Consider the following 15,775-nt stretch of genomic DNA (forward strand, 5'->3'; position numbering starts at 1 on the left):
TCAGAGCCAGTTTCCTTTACTCAGAGCGAGTCCTGCTTCAGCCACACGTGAACCTCAGAGTCACTTTAACGTTGTAGCTGCTCTGTTTCTCCAGAGCCGTGGGAGGATGTTGTAGTTAGGGGGCGCTGAGGGACAAACCTCACCCCCAAAATACTTCTTCTCTGCATAAATCCTGTTTATTAACCTCTTAACTCCCGCCTGAACCGAGAGCATTTTCTCCAGTTCAGCTTTACCCAAATCCTGTAGGCCAGTGTAACGCCTCATTTGAAAGACCTACAAAACTAAATGGATCTTTTTCCTCACGTCAGGTTTCAGTTTTTTTGTTGGGCAGTCGCCTCATTTTTGTCAAATTATTCATTTTTTTTGCCAATTTCTCATCGATTTTTCATCAATTTTTTGTCCATTTTTCGTTTCATTTTCCAAATTTTTTCACAGATTTTTGTCAATTTTTTGTCTATTTTTTCCCACTTTTTTGTCAAATTATTCGCATTTTTTTTCAATTTTTTGTAAATTTTTGTCACTTTTTTCCCCATTTTCATCCTTGTTTTCGTCTCAGTTCTGTCACTATTTCCCCACCTTTTTTCCAGAAGCTTTTGGATTGGGGTAAAGCTGGAGAAAATGTGCTCGCTTCAGGTGGGAGTTAAGGGGTTAATATTGCCTGCAGTTCACAAACTATCCACCAGGGGGTGCTGCAGCGCCCTCAGCACCCTGGGTTCCCACGGCCTTGTATTTCTCACCATTTTTGTTCATTTCTATTACTAATACTTTCCACCATTTTCCCAGTTTTTTTTTCCCATTTTCCCCCTCCTTTTTTGTCATTTTTATGTCATGTATTGTCATTTTTTGGGTTTTTTTGTCACTGAGGAGGCGACAGTGGAGACTCTGGGCTGAGCTGGGTCTCTGTGTGAGGAGGAGACAGTGGAGACTCTGGGCTGGGTCTCTGTGTGAGGAGGAGACAGTGGAGACTCTGAGCTGGGTCTCTGTGTGAGGAGGAGACAGTGGAGACTCTGAGCTGGGTCTCTGTGTGAGGAGGAGACAGTGGAGACTCTGGGCTGGGTCTCTGTGTGAGGAGGAGACAGTGGAGACTCTGAGCTGGGTCTCTGCGTGAGGAGGAGACAGTGGAGACTCTGAGCTGGGTCTCTGTGTGAGGAGGAGACAGTGGAGACTCTGAGCTGGGTCTCTGTGTGAGGAGGAGACAGTGGAGACTCTGGGCTGGGTCTCTGTGTGAGGAGGAGACAGTGGAGACTCTGAGCTGGGTCTCTGTGTGAGGAGGAGACAGTGGAGACTCTGAGCTGGGTCTCTGTGTGAGGAGGAGACAGTGGAGACTCTGGGCTGGGTCTCTGTGTGAGGAGGAGACAGTGGAGACTCTGAGCTGAGTCTCTGTGTGAGGAGGAGACAGTGGAGACTCTGGGCTGGGTCTCTGGGTGAGGAGGAGACAGTGGAGACTCTGAGCTGGGTCTCTGGGTGAGGAGGAGACAGTGGAGACTCTGAGCTGGGTCTCTGTGTGAGGAGGAGACAGTGGAGACTCTGGGCTGGGTCTCTGTGTGAGGAGGAGACAGTGGAGACTCTGGGCTGGGTCTCTGGGTGAGGAGGAGACAGTGACGACTCTGAGCTGGGTCTCTGTGTGAGGAGGAGACAGTGGAGACTCTGAGCTGGGTCTCTGGGTGAGGAGGAGACAGTGACGACTCTGAGCTGGGTCTCTGTGTGAGGAGGAGACAGTGGAGACTCTGAGCTGGGTCTCTGTGTGAGGAGGAGACAGTGGAGACTCTGGGCTGGGTCTCTGTGTGAGGAGGAGACAGTGGAGACTCTGGGCTGCGCATTTTTTGTAATTTTTTTTGTAAATTTGTAATATTTTTTTGGTAATTTTTTTTGTCATTCTTTTTATTTATTTTTTGTCATTTTTTGTGTCGTTTTTTGTCGTTTTTTTTATATTTTTTGTCATTTTTTTGTCGTTTTTTGTCGTTTTTTTTGTCATTTTTTGTCGGTTTTTTTGTCATTTTTTTGTCGTTTTTTGTCGTTTTTTGTCGGGATTTTTTTCATTTTTTTTTTTTTTTTTCATTTTTTTGTCGTTTTTTGTCTTTTTTTTTTTACTGTTTTTTGTCATTTTTTGTCATTTTTTATTTTTTTTGTCGTTTTTTTGTCATTTTTTTTGTCATTTTTTTTTTATTTTTTGTCATTTTTTGTCGTTTTTTTGACTTTTTTTGTCGTTTTTTGTCGTTTTTTTGTCGTTTTTTGTCGAGTTTTTTGTCATTTTTTTGTCATTTTTTTGTCATTTTTTTAATAATTTTTTGTCATTTTTTTGTCATTTTTTGTCATTTTTTTGTTTTTTTTTGTCATTTTTTTGTCGTTTTTTTTAATTTTTTGTCATTTTTGGGGGGGGGTTTGTCACTGAGGAGGAGACAGTGGAGTCTGGGCAGTGGAGTCTGACAGTGGAGTCTGACAGTGGAGACTCGGGGCAGATCCTGAGCTCCACTGCCCAGACTCTCCCCACATCTGTTTGTCCTTTTGTCTCCGACGCTCGCACTGAAAGGTGTTTCTCTGTGGCTGCAGCTCGTGTCAGCGGCTCAGACTAAACTGTCACTTTGGGACTCGGCACAAACCTGCGCCGCCGCTGCTGCTATATTTAATTCCTCTGCTCACGTCTGTCGCTGAAGCTGCAGGACTTTTGGAACAGAATCTGCTCCAATCAGGCAAACCAAGCACAGGACGTTTTCTTTATGCTGAAGCTCCGCTCAGGCTCGGAGTTACACCAGCGTTTGTCTGTTTGGAACTGTGATACTTGTAAACACACATTTCACTGGAGAAATCTGAGGCATGTGAGGACGAAACGCCACATATGACACATTTACAAAGAGATTACACCGGCCCCTTTTGAGGTGACACAAATAAATGACTGGATTATTATTCTCAGTTATGTTTACTGCATGTGTCTGAAATCCAAAGCAATTTCACTGAAAGAATCCTGAGAAAATGTGAGGACAAAATGCCAACAAAAGCCAAAATGATCATTATCCAGAACACCATATATGTAACATTTAGAAAGAGATTATACCGCTCTCTTTTTACTGGATTATTGTTCCTCATCATAACCTTTACTTGTGGATTTAATAACATCACATTTTACTGAACAAATCCTGAGAAAATGTGAGGACAATACACCAACAACTGTCATTATGATCATTGTCTAAAATGCCATGAATGCAACTTTTGGAAAGAGATTATACGGATCCCTTTGGAGATGAAATAAAGATTTCACTGGATTATTATTCTCAGTTATGTTTACTGCATGTGTCTGAAATCCAAAGCAATTTCACTGGAGAAATCCTTAGAAAATGACAAAAAAAAATACAAAAAAATGACAAAAAATTTACAAAAATTTACAAAAAATTACAAAAAAACGACAAAAAATTACCCGAAAAATTACCCGAAAAAATACAAAAAAATTACAAAAAAATTACTAAAAAAATACTAAAAAATGACAAATAATTTACAAAAAAATGACGAAAAATGACAAAAAATCACAAAAAAATCACACAAAAATTACAAAAAAATTACGAAAAAAATACAAAAAAATTACAAAAAATTTACAAAATATTTACAAAAAAATTACTAAAAAAATACTAAAAAATGACAAAAAAATTTACACAAAAAATGATTAAAAAAAACTGACACAAAAATGCCAAAAAAATGACAAAAAATGACAAAAAATGACAAAAAAAATATAAGGACAATGTGATCAATGTCCAAAATGCCGCACTCGCAACTTTTGGAAAGAGATTATACGGATCTTGTTTGTTGTGACACAAACATTTCTCCAGATTATTATTCCTCTTCATAACTATTACTTGTGTGCCCAACGACATCACATTTCACTGTGGAAATCCTGAGAAAATGTGAGGACAAAATGCCAACAAAAGCCAAAATGATCATTATCCAGAACACCATATATGCTGCATTTAGAAAGAGATTATACCGCTCTCTTTTTACTGGATTATTGTTCCTCATCATCACCTTTACTTGTGGATTTAACAACATCACATTTTACTGAACAAATCCTGTGAAAATGTGAGGACAATACACCAACAACTGTCATTATGATCATTGTCTAAAATGCCATAAATGCAACTTTTGGAAAGAGATTATACGGATCCCTTTGGAGATGAAATAAAGATTTCACTGGATTATTATTCTCAGTTATGTTTACTGCATGTGTCTGAAATCCAAAGCAATTTCACTGGAGAAATCCTGAGAAAATTACAAAAAAAATACAAAAAAATGACAAAAAATTTACAAAAATTTACAAAAAATTACAAAAAAACGACAAAAAATTACCCGAAAAATTACCCGAAAAAATACCAAAAAATTACAAAAAAATTACTAAAAAAATACTAAAAAATGACAAATAATTTACAAAAAAATGACGAAAAATGACAAAAAATCACAAAAAAATCACACAAAAATTACAAAAAAATTACGAAAAAAATACAAAAAAATTACAAAAAATTTACAAAATATTTACAAAAAAATTACTAAAAAAATACTAAAAAATGACAAAAAAATTTACACAAAAAATGATTAAAAAAAACTGACACAAAAATGCCAAAAAAATGACAAAAAATGACAAAAAATGACAAAAAATGACAAAAAAAATATAAGGACAATGTGATCAATGTCCAAAATGCCGCACTCGCAACCTTTGGAAAGAGATTATACGGATCCTGTTTGTTGTGACACAAACATTTCTCCAGATTATTATTCCTCATCATAACTATTACTTGTGTGCTCAACAACATCACATTTCACTGTGGAAATCCTGAGAAAATGTGAGGACAAAATGCCAACAAAAGCCAAAACGATCATCATCCAGAACCCCAATGGATCATCAAAGCTGAAGATGCAGATGACTGACATTCCCACAGAGGACATGACCATGTTTGGATGACGGGGCGTTGTCGGGGGGATTACGTGAGCGTGGGGGTAAACATGATAAAGCGGCGACTCACCCGGCGTCGCTGCTGTTGCCGCAGATCAGCGCGTCCTTGGCCCCCTCCACCTTGTAGAAGTTCTCTGTAAACACAGGCAGGAAAGTCCGTCATGGCGGGCTCTCCTCGGGGAGCGCTTGTGGTCGGAGTCTTTCATTGTGGTTTAGTGAATCATCTTTTATTCACAGCTCCATTAAAACCCCAGAGTTTCTGCACATTCACAGCCGCTCTCGCTCGTCTCGGGGAAATGTTGCTCTGGAAATAAACTCCAAGGAACTCTTTCTCCAGTCCCACAGCACCAGTCTATATCACACTACAATGATGACAAACCTTCTGTTGGTCTGTAAATGCAGTAAATTAGAATAACTGCCTTGTATAAAATGTCTCTCTCGAAAATAGGCCTCTGTCTCTTTAACCTCTTAACTCCCGCCTGAACCGAGAGCATTTTCTCCAGTTCAGCTTCACCCAAATCCTGTAGGCCAGTGTGACGCCTCATTTGAAAGCTAAGATCAACAAAACTCATCTAAATGGATCTTTTTCCTCACGTCATCAGATTTTTACCATCTTTTTGGGGGGGGGTTTCAACTCATTTTGTAGCTTTTTTGTCATTTTTTAAATCTTTTTTTTTTGAGTCATTTTTTGACATTTATTTGTCAATTTTTTGTCATTTTTTGAATAATTTTATTTGTCATTTTTTGTCATTTTTCTTCCATTTTTTATCAAATTTTTGTCATTTTTTGTCCAATCTTTATCACATTCATGTTACATTTTTGTCATTTTTTTGGGTCAAATTTTTTATCACATTTTTGTCACATTTTTTGTCTTTTTTTAAATATTTTTTTGGTGAATTTTTGGTCAAATTTTTCGTCACTGTTTTGTCACATTTCCATCATTGTTTTCGTCTCAGTTTTGTTGCTATTTTCTCACCTTTTTCCCAGAGGCTTTTGGATTGGGGTAAAGCCAAACTGGAGAAAACTACCTCGGTTCTGGTGGGAGTTAAGGGGTTAAGAACCTCTGAGCCTTTAGACACGCCCCCTCCACACGCTGTCTGTGGCATCAGTGGGGAGGGGGTTCTGCTGAGGAGCAGTGGTTGGTTACTCGGCTCGGAGGCGTCTCCAGGAGGTGGGGGCGTTCCTAGGAGGACTCAGGCAAACCTATCCCTAAAATGGCCGCCATCAGAGTTTTTACAGATTACTCAGAAATACGTGAATGTGCCAGGGCAACACTTCAGCCATGTTTTTAATGAGGGGGTGACAGAATAACAGGATGGAAAGCTGGAAAAAGTAAAGTAATACCCCCCTTTAAAACGATTATTCTTTTCCCAGTGCACGTCTTTCTAATGCCAGTGTTGTACATAATATATGACTGGGTGCATTGACAGTATTTCTACCTTTGTTTCTCCCATTTAACTCTAATAATGTGAAAAGTTCTCTCTGATTTATGTAATAATGTTTCTCAAAATCATCTTGAGGGCCAGAGGAGCTGTGCTGGAGGGCCGGAGCTTTTTCCTCACGTCATCAGATTTTTTTTCCATCATTTTTGTTGGGTATTCAACTCATTTTTGTAACTTTTTCGTCCTTTTTTTGTCATTTTTTCATCAATTTTTTATCAAATCGATGTCATTTTTTTATCACATTTTTGTCACATTTTTTTTGTAATTTTTTATCAAATTTCTGTCATTTTTTATCATTTTTTTTGTCATTTTTTTGTTACATTTTTGTCGATTTCTTGTGACATTTTTGTGACATTTTTGTGACATTTTTGCCACTTTTTCATCACTTTTTCATCCAATTTTTGTCACTTTTTTGTCACATTTCCATCATTGTTTTCCTCTCAGTTTTGTTGGTTTTTCCAGAAGCTTTTGGATTGGGGTAAAGCCAAACTGGAGAGAATGTGCTCGGTTCAGGCGGGAGTTCAGGGGTTAAAAGTTCTCTCTGATTTGTGTAATAATAATGTTTCTCAAAGGGCCAGAGGAGCAGTACTGGAGGGCCGGATTTGGCCCACGGGCCTGACGTTGCCCACCCCTGCCTTATATGGTCACTTCCTGTGTGGGCGGGAGGAACATCCACATGTACAGACTTGAACCTCTGACCTTTCGTGGCTCCATCAGACTCACATGTTCCTCTGGCCTCTGTGCTGACTGTAGCTCCGCCCCCCTCGCGCGGCCCGATGCCCCGCGGCAGAAGTGCATTGTGGGGGCTGTGTATTATCGTGACATTGATCGGCGAGCGCGCGGCTCCGGTTTCAGCTTTTAGCGGTCGATACGGCGGCCGGCGAGGGACATTTCAGAGAGAGGGAGAGCGGAGACAGAGGCAGCAAACAGCTCGTCCCGGGGGGATCCGCCCGGCAACCGCCCGGCAACCGCCCGGCAACCGCCCCCAGACCGGCGCTCAGACCGGCCCACAGGAGCCAGGTTCAAACTCTGAACCGAGCACTCCTCCTCCAGGCTTTACCCAAATCTAATCTTGAAAAAAGCAGCAAAATATGACACAATGAAATGAGCAACAGAAAAGTGAGGAAAAAGATCAGGTTAGAGGAGTTTTGTGGGTCTTAGCTTTCAAATGAGGCTTTAAAGGGGGGGTATTCTGCAAACTGGACTTTTTCCAGCTTTCCATCCTGTTATTCTGTCACTCCCTCATTAAAAACATGACTGAAGTGTTGCCTTGGCACATTCACGTATTTCTGAGTAATCTGTAAAAACTCTGATGGCGGCCATTTTAGGGATAGGTTTGCCTGAGTCCTCCTAGGAACGCCCCCACCTCCTGGAGACGCCTCCGAGCCGAGTAACCAACCACTGCTCCTCAGCAGAACCCCCTCCCCACTGATGCCACAGACAGCGTGTGGAGGGGGCGTGTCTAAAGGCTCAGAGGTTCTTAAAGAGACAGAGGCCGATTTCAAGACATTCACTACAGCCATTTTGACAGAGACATTTTATACAAGGCAGTTATTCTGATTTACTGCATTCACAGACCAACAGAAGGTTTGTCATCATTGTAGTGAGATATAGACTGGTGCTATGGGACTGACAAAAGCAGAACACCCCCTCTTTAAAGCAGAACACCCCCTCTTTAAAGCAGAACACCCCCTCTTTAAAGCAGAACACCCCCTCTTTAAGTTCAGTTCAGTTCAATTCAGTGCTGAACAGGAGCGTGAGGAAGACGTGGCTCGCCTGTTTTTGATTTGTTTTAGCCTAAATCAAGCTACAATAAAACTTTACATCTAAATCAATGACTGTTTCAAATGTGTCAAACATTGGTTCTTATGTTTCGCTGCCTTTGTATTTTTAAAGAAACAACTTTTGTTTTTGTGAAGCTGTAATGAAGCCTCATCCAATGTGTGTTTAACCCCTTAACCCCCGCCTGAACCGAGCACAGTCTCTACAGTTTGGCTTTACCCCAATCCAAAAGCTTCTGGAAAAAAGGTGTGGAAATAGCAACAAAACTGAGACGAAAACAATGTAGGAAAAGTGGCAAAAATGTCACAAGAAATTGACAAAAAATGGACGAAAAAATGGGAAAAAAAATATGAAAAAAATGTGAGAAAATTGGATGAAAAAATGACAAAATGTGACAAAAATTTGATGAAAAAAAAATGACGAAAAAAAGGCAAAAATGTGACAAACAAATTGACGGAAAATGACAAAAAAGTTACCAAAATGAGTTGAACGCCCAACAAAAAAAATGATGGAAGAGAAAACATTGACAAAAAAGTGACAAAAAATGGATGAAAAAATGACAAAATGTGATTAAAATTTGCCCAAAAAATGACAAAAATTTGACAACAAAAAAAAATGACAAAAATGTGAGAAAAAAAATGACAAAAAAGTTACAAAAATGAGTTGAATACCCAACAAAACAATGATGGAAAAGAATGTGATGCCGTGAGGAAAAAGATCCTCTCAGTTCAGGCGGGAGTTCTTCTTCTTCTTCTATATAGGACACCAATATTTTGACTAACTTTCCCTTTGATGTGTACTGTCATTTCGCCAATGAAAATATTCAGTATTTTAGATTTGGGTGAAGCTGCAGATGTTGTTTAAAGAGTAGAATAAAGTTTAGTCTCTTTGTCTGCACATGTGTGGATGTTTCCCCCGTCTTTAGCCGCTCTGTCTCCCACACAGGAAATGACCATATTTGGATGACAGCCTTTCCTGCTACACGTGGACACCGAACACGTCAGTATCTGCTCTGTGTGTGATGTTCTCCTCTCACCCTCCGAGTCCCTGAAGTTCTCCACGGACGCCCAGGTCTTGTTGTTGCAGTAGAACACAGTGGTGTCGTTGCTGAAGTCGTCCAGCGGGGGGAGCCCTTCGTTGGAGGGCAGCAGGCGGGGGTCGAGGCCGGGGGGCAGCACCAGGTCGTCCGGGTGGAGGTTGTGGGGCAGCCCCGCCGCGCTCACGTTGGTGTGGAAGCAGTGAGCCGTGGAGCGGACGCACTTCTGCAACGCACGGGTCAAAGGTCACATTCACACGGACTGTGGGGGAGTTAGCGGGTCGGGTACATGGTTAGCTAGCTGGTTAGCGGGTCGGTTGCCTCGCGTAGGGGGAGTTACCTGGCGTAGGGGGAGTCAGCGGGTCGGTTACATGGGTAGCTAGCCGGTTAGCGGGTCGGTTGCCTCGCGTAGGGGGAGTTACCTGGCGTAGGGGGAGTTAGCGGGTCGGTTACATGGGTAGTTAGCTGGTTAGCGGGTCGGTTGCCTCGCGTAGGGGGAGTTACCTGGCGTAGGGGGAGTTAGCGGGTCGGGTACATGGTTAGTTAGCCGGTTAGCGGGTCGGCTGCCTCGCGTAGGGGGAGTTACCTGGCGTAGGGGGAGTCAGCGGGTCGGGTACATGGGTAGCTAGCCGGTTAGCGGGTCGGTTGCCTCGCGTAGGGGGAGTTACCTGGCGTAGGGGGAGTTAGCGGGTCGGGTACATGGGTAGTTAGCTGGTTAGCGGGTCGGCTGCCTCGTGTAGGGGGAGTTACCTGGCGTAGGGGGAGTTAGCGGGTCGGGTACATGGGTAGTTAGCTGGTTAGCGGGTCGGGTACATGGGTAGCTAGCCGGTTAGCGGGTCGGTTGCCTCGCGTAGGGGGAGTTAGCAGGTTAGTGCTAGATGTTCTGCTCCGGAGGGACAGTCTGCTGTGAAAACGTGAGATATCATGACACAAATTAAGGTTAGGGCCAGGGAAATGGTTTAACCTCTTAACTCCCGCCTGAACCGAGAGGATCTTTTTCCTCACGTCATCACATTTTTTTCCCAACATTTTTTTGTTGGGTGTTCTAACTAATTTTTGTAACTTTTTTGTAATTTTTTAGCATATTTTTGTCATTTTTTTGTCCATTTTTTCGTCCATTTTTAATCATTTTTTTTGTCACAATTTTGTCACTTTTTTATCACATTTTTGTATTTTTTTTGTCACATTTTGTCACATTTTTGTCATTTTTTCGTCCATTTTTTGTCAATTTTTCAATAAATGTTTTGTCACATTTTTGACATTTTTTTGTCAATTTTTTTATCATTTTTTGGTATTTTTTTGTCAATTTCTTGTGACATTTTTGTGACATTTTTGCCACTTTTTCATAAATTTTTCGTCACGTTTTTGTCAATGTTTTCTCACTTTTTTTGTCACATTTCCATCATTGTTTTGTTGCTATTTTCTCACCTTTTTTCCAGAAGCTTTTGGATTGGGGTAAAGCCAAACTGGAGAAAATGTGCTCGGTTCAGGTGGGAGTTAAGGGGTTAAACCTTAAGGATTAGGATTATTTGTATTTTAGACAAACCGACTCATAGATCTAAACAAAATCACAGCAGACCGTCCCTCCGGAGCAGACGATCTAGCACTAACCGAGTTAGCGGGTCGGTTACATGGGTAGTTAGCCGGTTAGCGGGTCGGTTGCCTCGTGTAGGGGGAGTTACCTGGCGTAGGGGGAGTCAGCGGGTCGGGTACATGGTTAGTTAGCCGGTTAGCGGGTCGGTTGCCTCGCGTAGGGGGAGTTACCTGGCGTAGGGGGAGTCAGCGGGTCGGTTACATGGGTAGTTAGCCGGTTAGCGGGTCGGTTGCCTCGCGTAGGGGGAGTTACCTGGCGTAGGGGGAGTTAGCGGGTCGGTTACATGGGTAGTTAGCTGGTTAGCGGGTCGGTTGCCTCGCGTAGGGGGAGTTAGCAGGTTAGTGCTAGATGTTCTGCTCTGGAGGGACAGTCTGCTGAAAACGTGAGATATCATGACACAAATGAAGGTTAGGGCCAGGGAAATGGTTTAACCTCTTAACTCCCGCCTGAACCGAGAGGAGCTTTTTCCTCACGTCATCACATTTTTTTTCCAACATTTTTTTGTTGGGTGTTCAACTCATTTTAGTAACTTTTTTGTAATTTTTTAGCATATTTTTGTCATTTTTTTGTCCATTTTTAATCATTTTTTTTGTCACAATTTTGTCACTTTTTTATCACATTTTTGTATTTTTTTTGTCACATTTTTGTCATTTTTTCGTCCATTTTTTGTCAATTTTTCAATAAATTTTTTGTCACATTTTTGACATTTTTTTGTCAATTTTTTATCATTTTTTTGTCAATTTCTTGTGACGTTTTTGTGACATTTTTGCCACTTTTTCATAAATTTTTCGTCACGTTTTTGTCAATGTTTTCTCACTTTTTTTGTCACATTTCCATCATTGTTTTGTTGCTATTTTCACAACTTTTTTCCAGAAGCTTTTGGATTGGGGTAAAGCCAAACTGGAGAAAATGTGCTCGGTTCAGGTGGGAGTTAAGGGGTTAACCTTACGGATTAGGATTATTTGTATTTTTAGACAAACCAACTCATAGATCTATACAAACACACAGCAGACCGTCCCTCCGGAGCAGACGATCTAGCGCTAACCGAGTTAGCGGGTCGGTTACATGGGTAGTTAGCTGGTTAGCGGGTCGGTTGCCTCGCGTAGGGGGAGTTAGCGGGTCGGTTACATGGGTAGTTAGCTGGTTAGCGGGTCGGTTGCCTCGCGTAGGGGGAGTTACCTGGCGTAGGGGGAGTTAGCGGGTCGGTTACATGGGTAGTTAGCCGGTTAGCGGGTCGGTTGCCTCGCGTAGAGGGAGTTACCTGGCGTAGGGGGAGTTAGCGGGTCGGTTACATGGGTAGTTAGCTGGTTAGCGGGTCGGTTGCCTCGCGTAGGGGGAGTTACCTGGCGTAGGGGGAGTTAGCGGGTCAGGTACATGGGTAGTTAGCCGGTTAGCGGGTCGGTTGCCTCGCGTAGGGGGAGTTACCTGGCGTAGGGGGAGTTAGCGGGTTAGTGCTAGATCGTCTGCTCCGGAGGGACAGTCTGCTGTGAAAACGTGAGATATCATGACACAAATTAAGGTCAGGGCCAGAGAAATGGTTTAACCTCTTAACTCCCGCCTGAACCGAGAGGATCTTTTTCCTCACGTCATCACATTTTTTTTCCAACATTTTTTTGTTGGGTATTCAACTAATTTTTGTAACTTTTTTGTAATTTTTTAGCATATTTTTTGTCATTTTTTTGTCCATTTTTAATCATTTTTTTTGTCACAATTTTGTCACTTTTTTATCACATTTTTGTATTTTTTTTGTCACATTTTTGTCATTTTTTCGTCCATTTTTTGTCAATTTTTCAATAAATTTTTTGTCACATTTTTTATCATTTTTTTGTATTTTTTTGTCACTTTTTTTTGTCATTTTTTTGTCAATTTCTTGTGACATTTTTGTGACATTTTTGCCACTTTTTCATAAATTTTTCGTCACGTTTTTGTCAATGTTTTCTCACTTTTTTTGTCACATTTCCATCATTGTTTTGTTGCTATTTTCACAACTTTTTTCCAGAAGCTTTTGGATTGGGGTAAAGCCAAACTGTAGAAACTGTGCTCGGTTCAGGTGGGAGTTAAGGGGTTAACCTTACGGATTAGGATTATTTGTATTTTTAGACAAACCAACTCATAGATCTATACAAACTCACAGCAGACTGTCCCTCCGGAGCAGACGATCTAGCACTAACCGAGTTAGCGGGTCGGTTACATGGGTAGTTAGCTGGTTAGCGGGTCGGTTGCCTCGCGTAGGGGGAGTTACCTGGCGTAGGGGGAGCTAGCGGGTCGGGTACATGGTTAGCTAGCCGGTTAGCGGGTCGGTTTACCTGGCGGAGGTTGCCCATGAACAGCTGCAGGCCGATGAGGGCGAACACGCTGAGGCAGAACACCGTGAGGATCATGACGTCGGCCAGTTTCTTCACCGACTGAATCAGAGCTCCCACGATGGTCTTCAGGCCTGGGCCGACAGCAGGGGGCGCCGTGGGTCAGGGGAGAGAGAGGGGGGGGGGGGCAGAGATGAAGCCGGGGGTCAGGGGGAGATGGCACAAAAACAGGTCTGAAGTCGGGTCAGAGCCACAGATCGAGGACACAGACTCTGACTGATTTTAAAGATGCCATCCCAACATGGACCCTCCCAACATGGAGCCCAACATGGACCATCCCAACATGGACCCTCCTAACATGGACCCTCCTAACATAGACCAACATGGACCCTCCCAACATGGACCCTCCCAATATGGACCCTCCCATGGACCCTCCCAACATGGACCCTCCTAACATGGACCCTCCCATGGACCCTCCCAACATGGACCCTCCCAACATGGACCCTCCTAACATGGACCCTCCCAACATGGACCCTCCTAACATGGACCCTCCCAACATGGACCCTCCCAACATGGACCCTCCCAACATGGACCCTCCTAACATGGACCCTCCCAACATGGACCCTCCCAACATGGACCCTCCCGTGGACTCTCCCAACATGGACCCTCCCATGGACTCTCCTAACATGGAGCCTCCCAACATGGACCCTCCCATGGACTCTCCTAACATGGACCCTCCTAACATGGACCCTCCCATGGACTCTCCCAACATGGACCCTCCCAACATGGAGCCTCCCAACATGGACCCTCCCATGGACTCTCCTAACATGGACCCTCCTAACATGGACCCTCCCATGGACTCTCCCAACATGGACCCTCCCAACATGGACCCTCCTAACATGGACCCTCCCAACATGGACCCTCCCAACATGGACCCTCCCGTGGACCCTCCCAACATGGACCCTCCCATGGACCCTCCCAACATGGACCCTCCCAACATGGACCCTCCCAACATGGACCCTCCCATGGACCATCCCAACATGGACCCTCCCAACATGGACTCTCCCATGGACCCTCCCAACATGGACCCTCCCAACATGGACCCTCCTAACATGGACCCTCCCATGGACCATCCTAAAATGGCCGCCACAGGGTTTCTGTCTCGATCTGAGGCCGTTCCGCCGCCGCTGGACCAGAATCTCAACAGAACTTTATCAAATGTTTTTCCTGGAGATTTGAACCAGTTTTATTCCAGTTCTTTAACGACACTAAAATATGTGTCAAAATGTGTTCAAAATGGGGGATAGTTTAGGGGAAAAAGGGAAGATACTGGTTATAAACAATGAGCTAAACTGAGGGAAAGAAATTGTGGCAAAAGTACGAAAAAAATGTGTAAAAACAAAATACGGGAAAATGGGGAGAAAATAAGAAAAATATTAAAAATTGGATATATAGGATAAAATAAATAGGAAAAATAAGGGAAAATGAATTGGATGGAAATTGAGAAAAAAAATTAACAAAATTGGAAAAATATTAGTAACTAAAAAATGGCAACAAAAAAAGTTAACAAAAAGTGTGAGAAAGTAGGTAAGAAATTAGCTAAAATTTGACCCCAAAAAATGGGCAGAAAACTGGAAAAATATTAGTAACAAAAATGGCAAAACATAAGGAAAATGGTGATGAAATATTCGAGTGGAAAATGGCGGGAATTTAAAAAAATAGCAAAAATAAGAAAAAAATGTTTAAAAAAAAAAAAATAAATGGGGAGAAAATAAGAAAAACATTAGTGATTAAAATTGGAGAAAGTAAGAAAAAAATTAAAAATAGAAGCAAACATTGGACAATAAAAGGACAAAGGGGAAAAATAAGGGAGAATGAATTGGGTGGAAATTGAGAAAACCTTTAAGAAAATTGCAAAAATGGCCAAAAAATGGGAGAAAGGAGGGAAGAAATTAGTTAAAATTTGACCCAAAAAAATAGGAAAAAAATGGGCAGAAAACTGGAAAAATATTAGCAATTTAAAAATGGCCAAAAAAAAAATGAAAATTGTGATGAAATATTTGAGTGGAAAACGGCGGGAATTAAAAAAAAATAGCAAAAATAAGAGAAAAATGTTTCAAAATGGGCCAAAAAATGGAAACAAAAATGGGGAATAAATTTGGGGGGGGGGGATAGGATAAACGCGCCTAATAAAAATGGGCAAAAATAAAAGTTTGTGTAAAAACTAATTTGGGGTAAGATCATTTATTTGAGCTGATCGTGTAGTTGTCGTTTCTTTCCTCGACATCAGGAGAACCTAAACCAAACTGTTCGTCCGTTGAGACTTTTGTCCGGCAGCAGCGAACGTTTAAAAACGAGGCACAGAGTGAGAGAACACGGGGGAGACGCCGAACGGACAAACGAAACACGGATATTCCGCTCAGTCATCTCCGTTCTCAGATCTGCTGCCGGTTTGTTTGTTGTTTCGCTGAGGTTTTGCTGAGGTTTCGCTGAGCTCGGAGCGGTGGAACTCACAGAGGACCACACCTGAGTGACACGCGTGACACGGCGGCGGCAGCACACGCTTCAGCAGCAGCAGCACACGCTTTAGGAGGCGTGTCCGAGCGCGGCAAACTAACACGGCTCTGAGAGGGAAGAGAGCTGCTGATTTCTGGAGATTTTTTGTTTTTAATTCATGCAGTCCTT

The 15,775-nt window shown here is 42.4% G+C and overlaps 1 protein-coding gene across 1 annotated transcript in view; it reads right to left on the reverse strand.

Annotated features, from left to right (window-relative positions):
• LOC306977839 (sodium channel protein type 2 subunit alpha-like) overlaps nucleotides 1-15,775 on the reverse strand; it is a gene marked incomplete at its 3' end in the record, with an annotated part of 145,736 nt that overhangs the window by 111,097 nt on the left and 18,864 nt on the right. Inside the window, exons 4-6 of the mRNA XM_079576278.1 lie at nucleotides 13,094-13,224; nucleotides 9,194-9,419; nucleotides 5,004-5,067 (exon numbers count right to left, since the gene is read on the reverse strand). Of these exons, the coding sequence (XP_079432404.1) occupies nucleotides 5,004-5,067; nucleotides 9,194-9,419; nucleotides 13,094-13,224 (421 nt within the window). The remainder of the gene's footprint in view (nucleotides 1-5,003; nucleotides 5,068-9,193; nucleotides 9,420-13,093; nucleotides 13,225-15,775) is intronic.

This window comes from Gobius niger (assembly GCF_951799975.1).
Source record: "Gobius niger genome assembly, chromosome: 18".
NCBI lineage: Eukaryota > Metazoa > Chordata > Actinopteri > Gobiiformes > Gobiidae > Gobius > Gobius niger.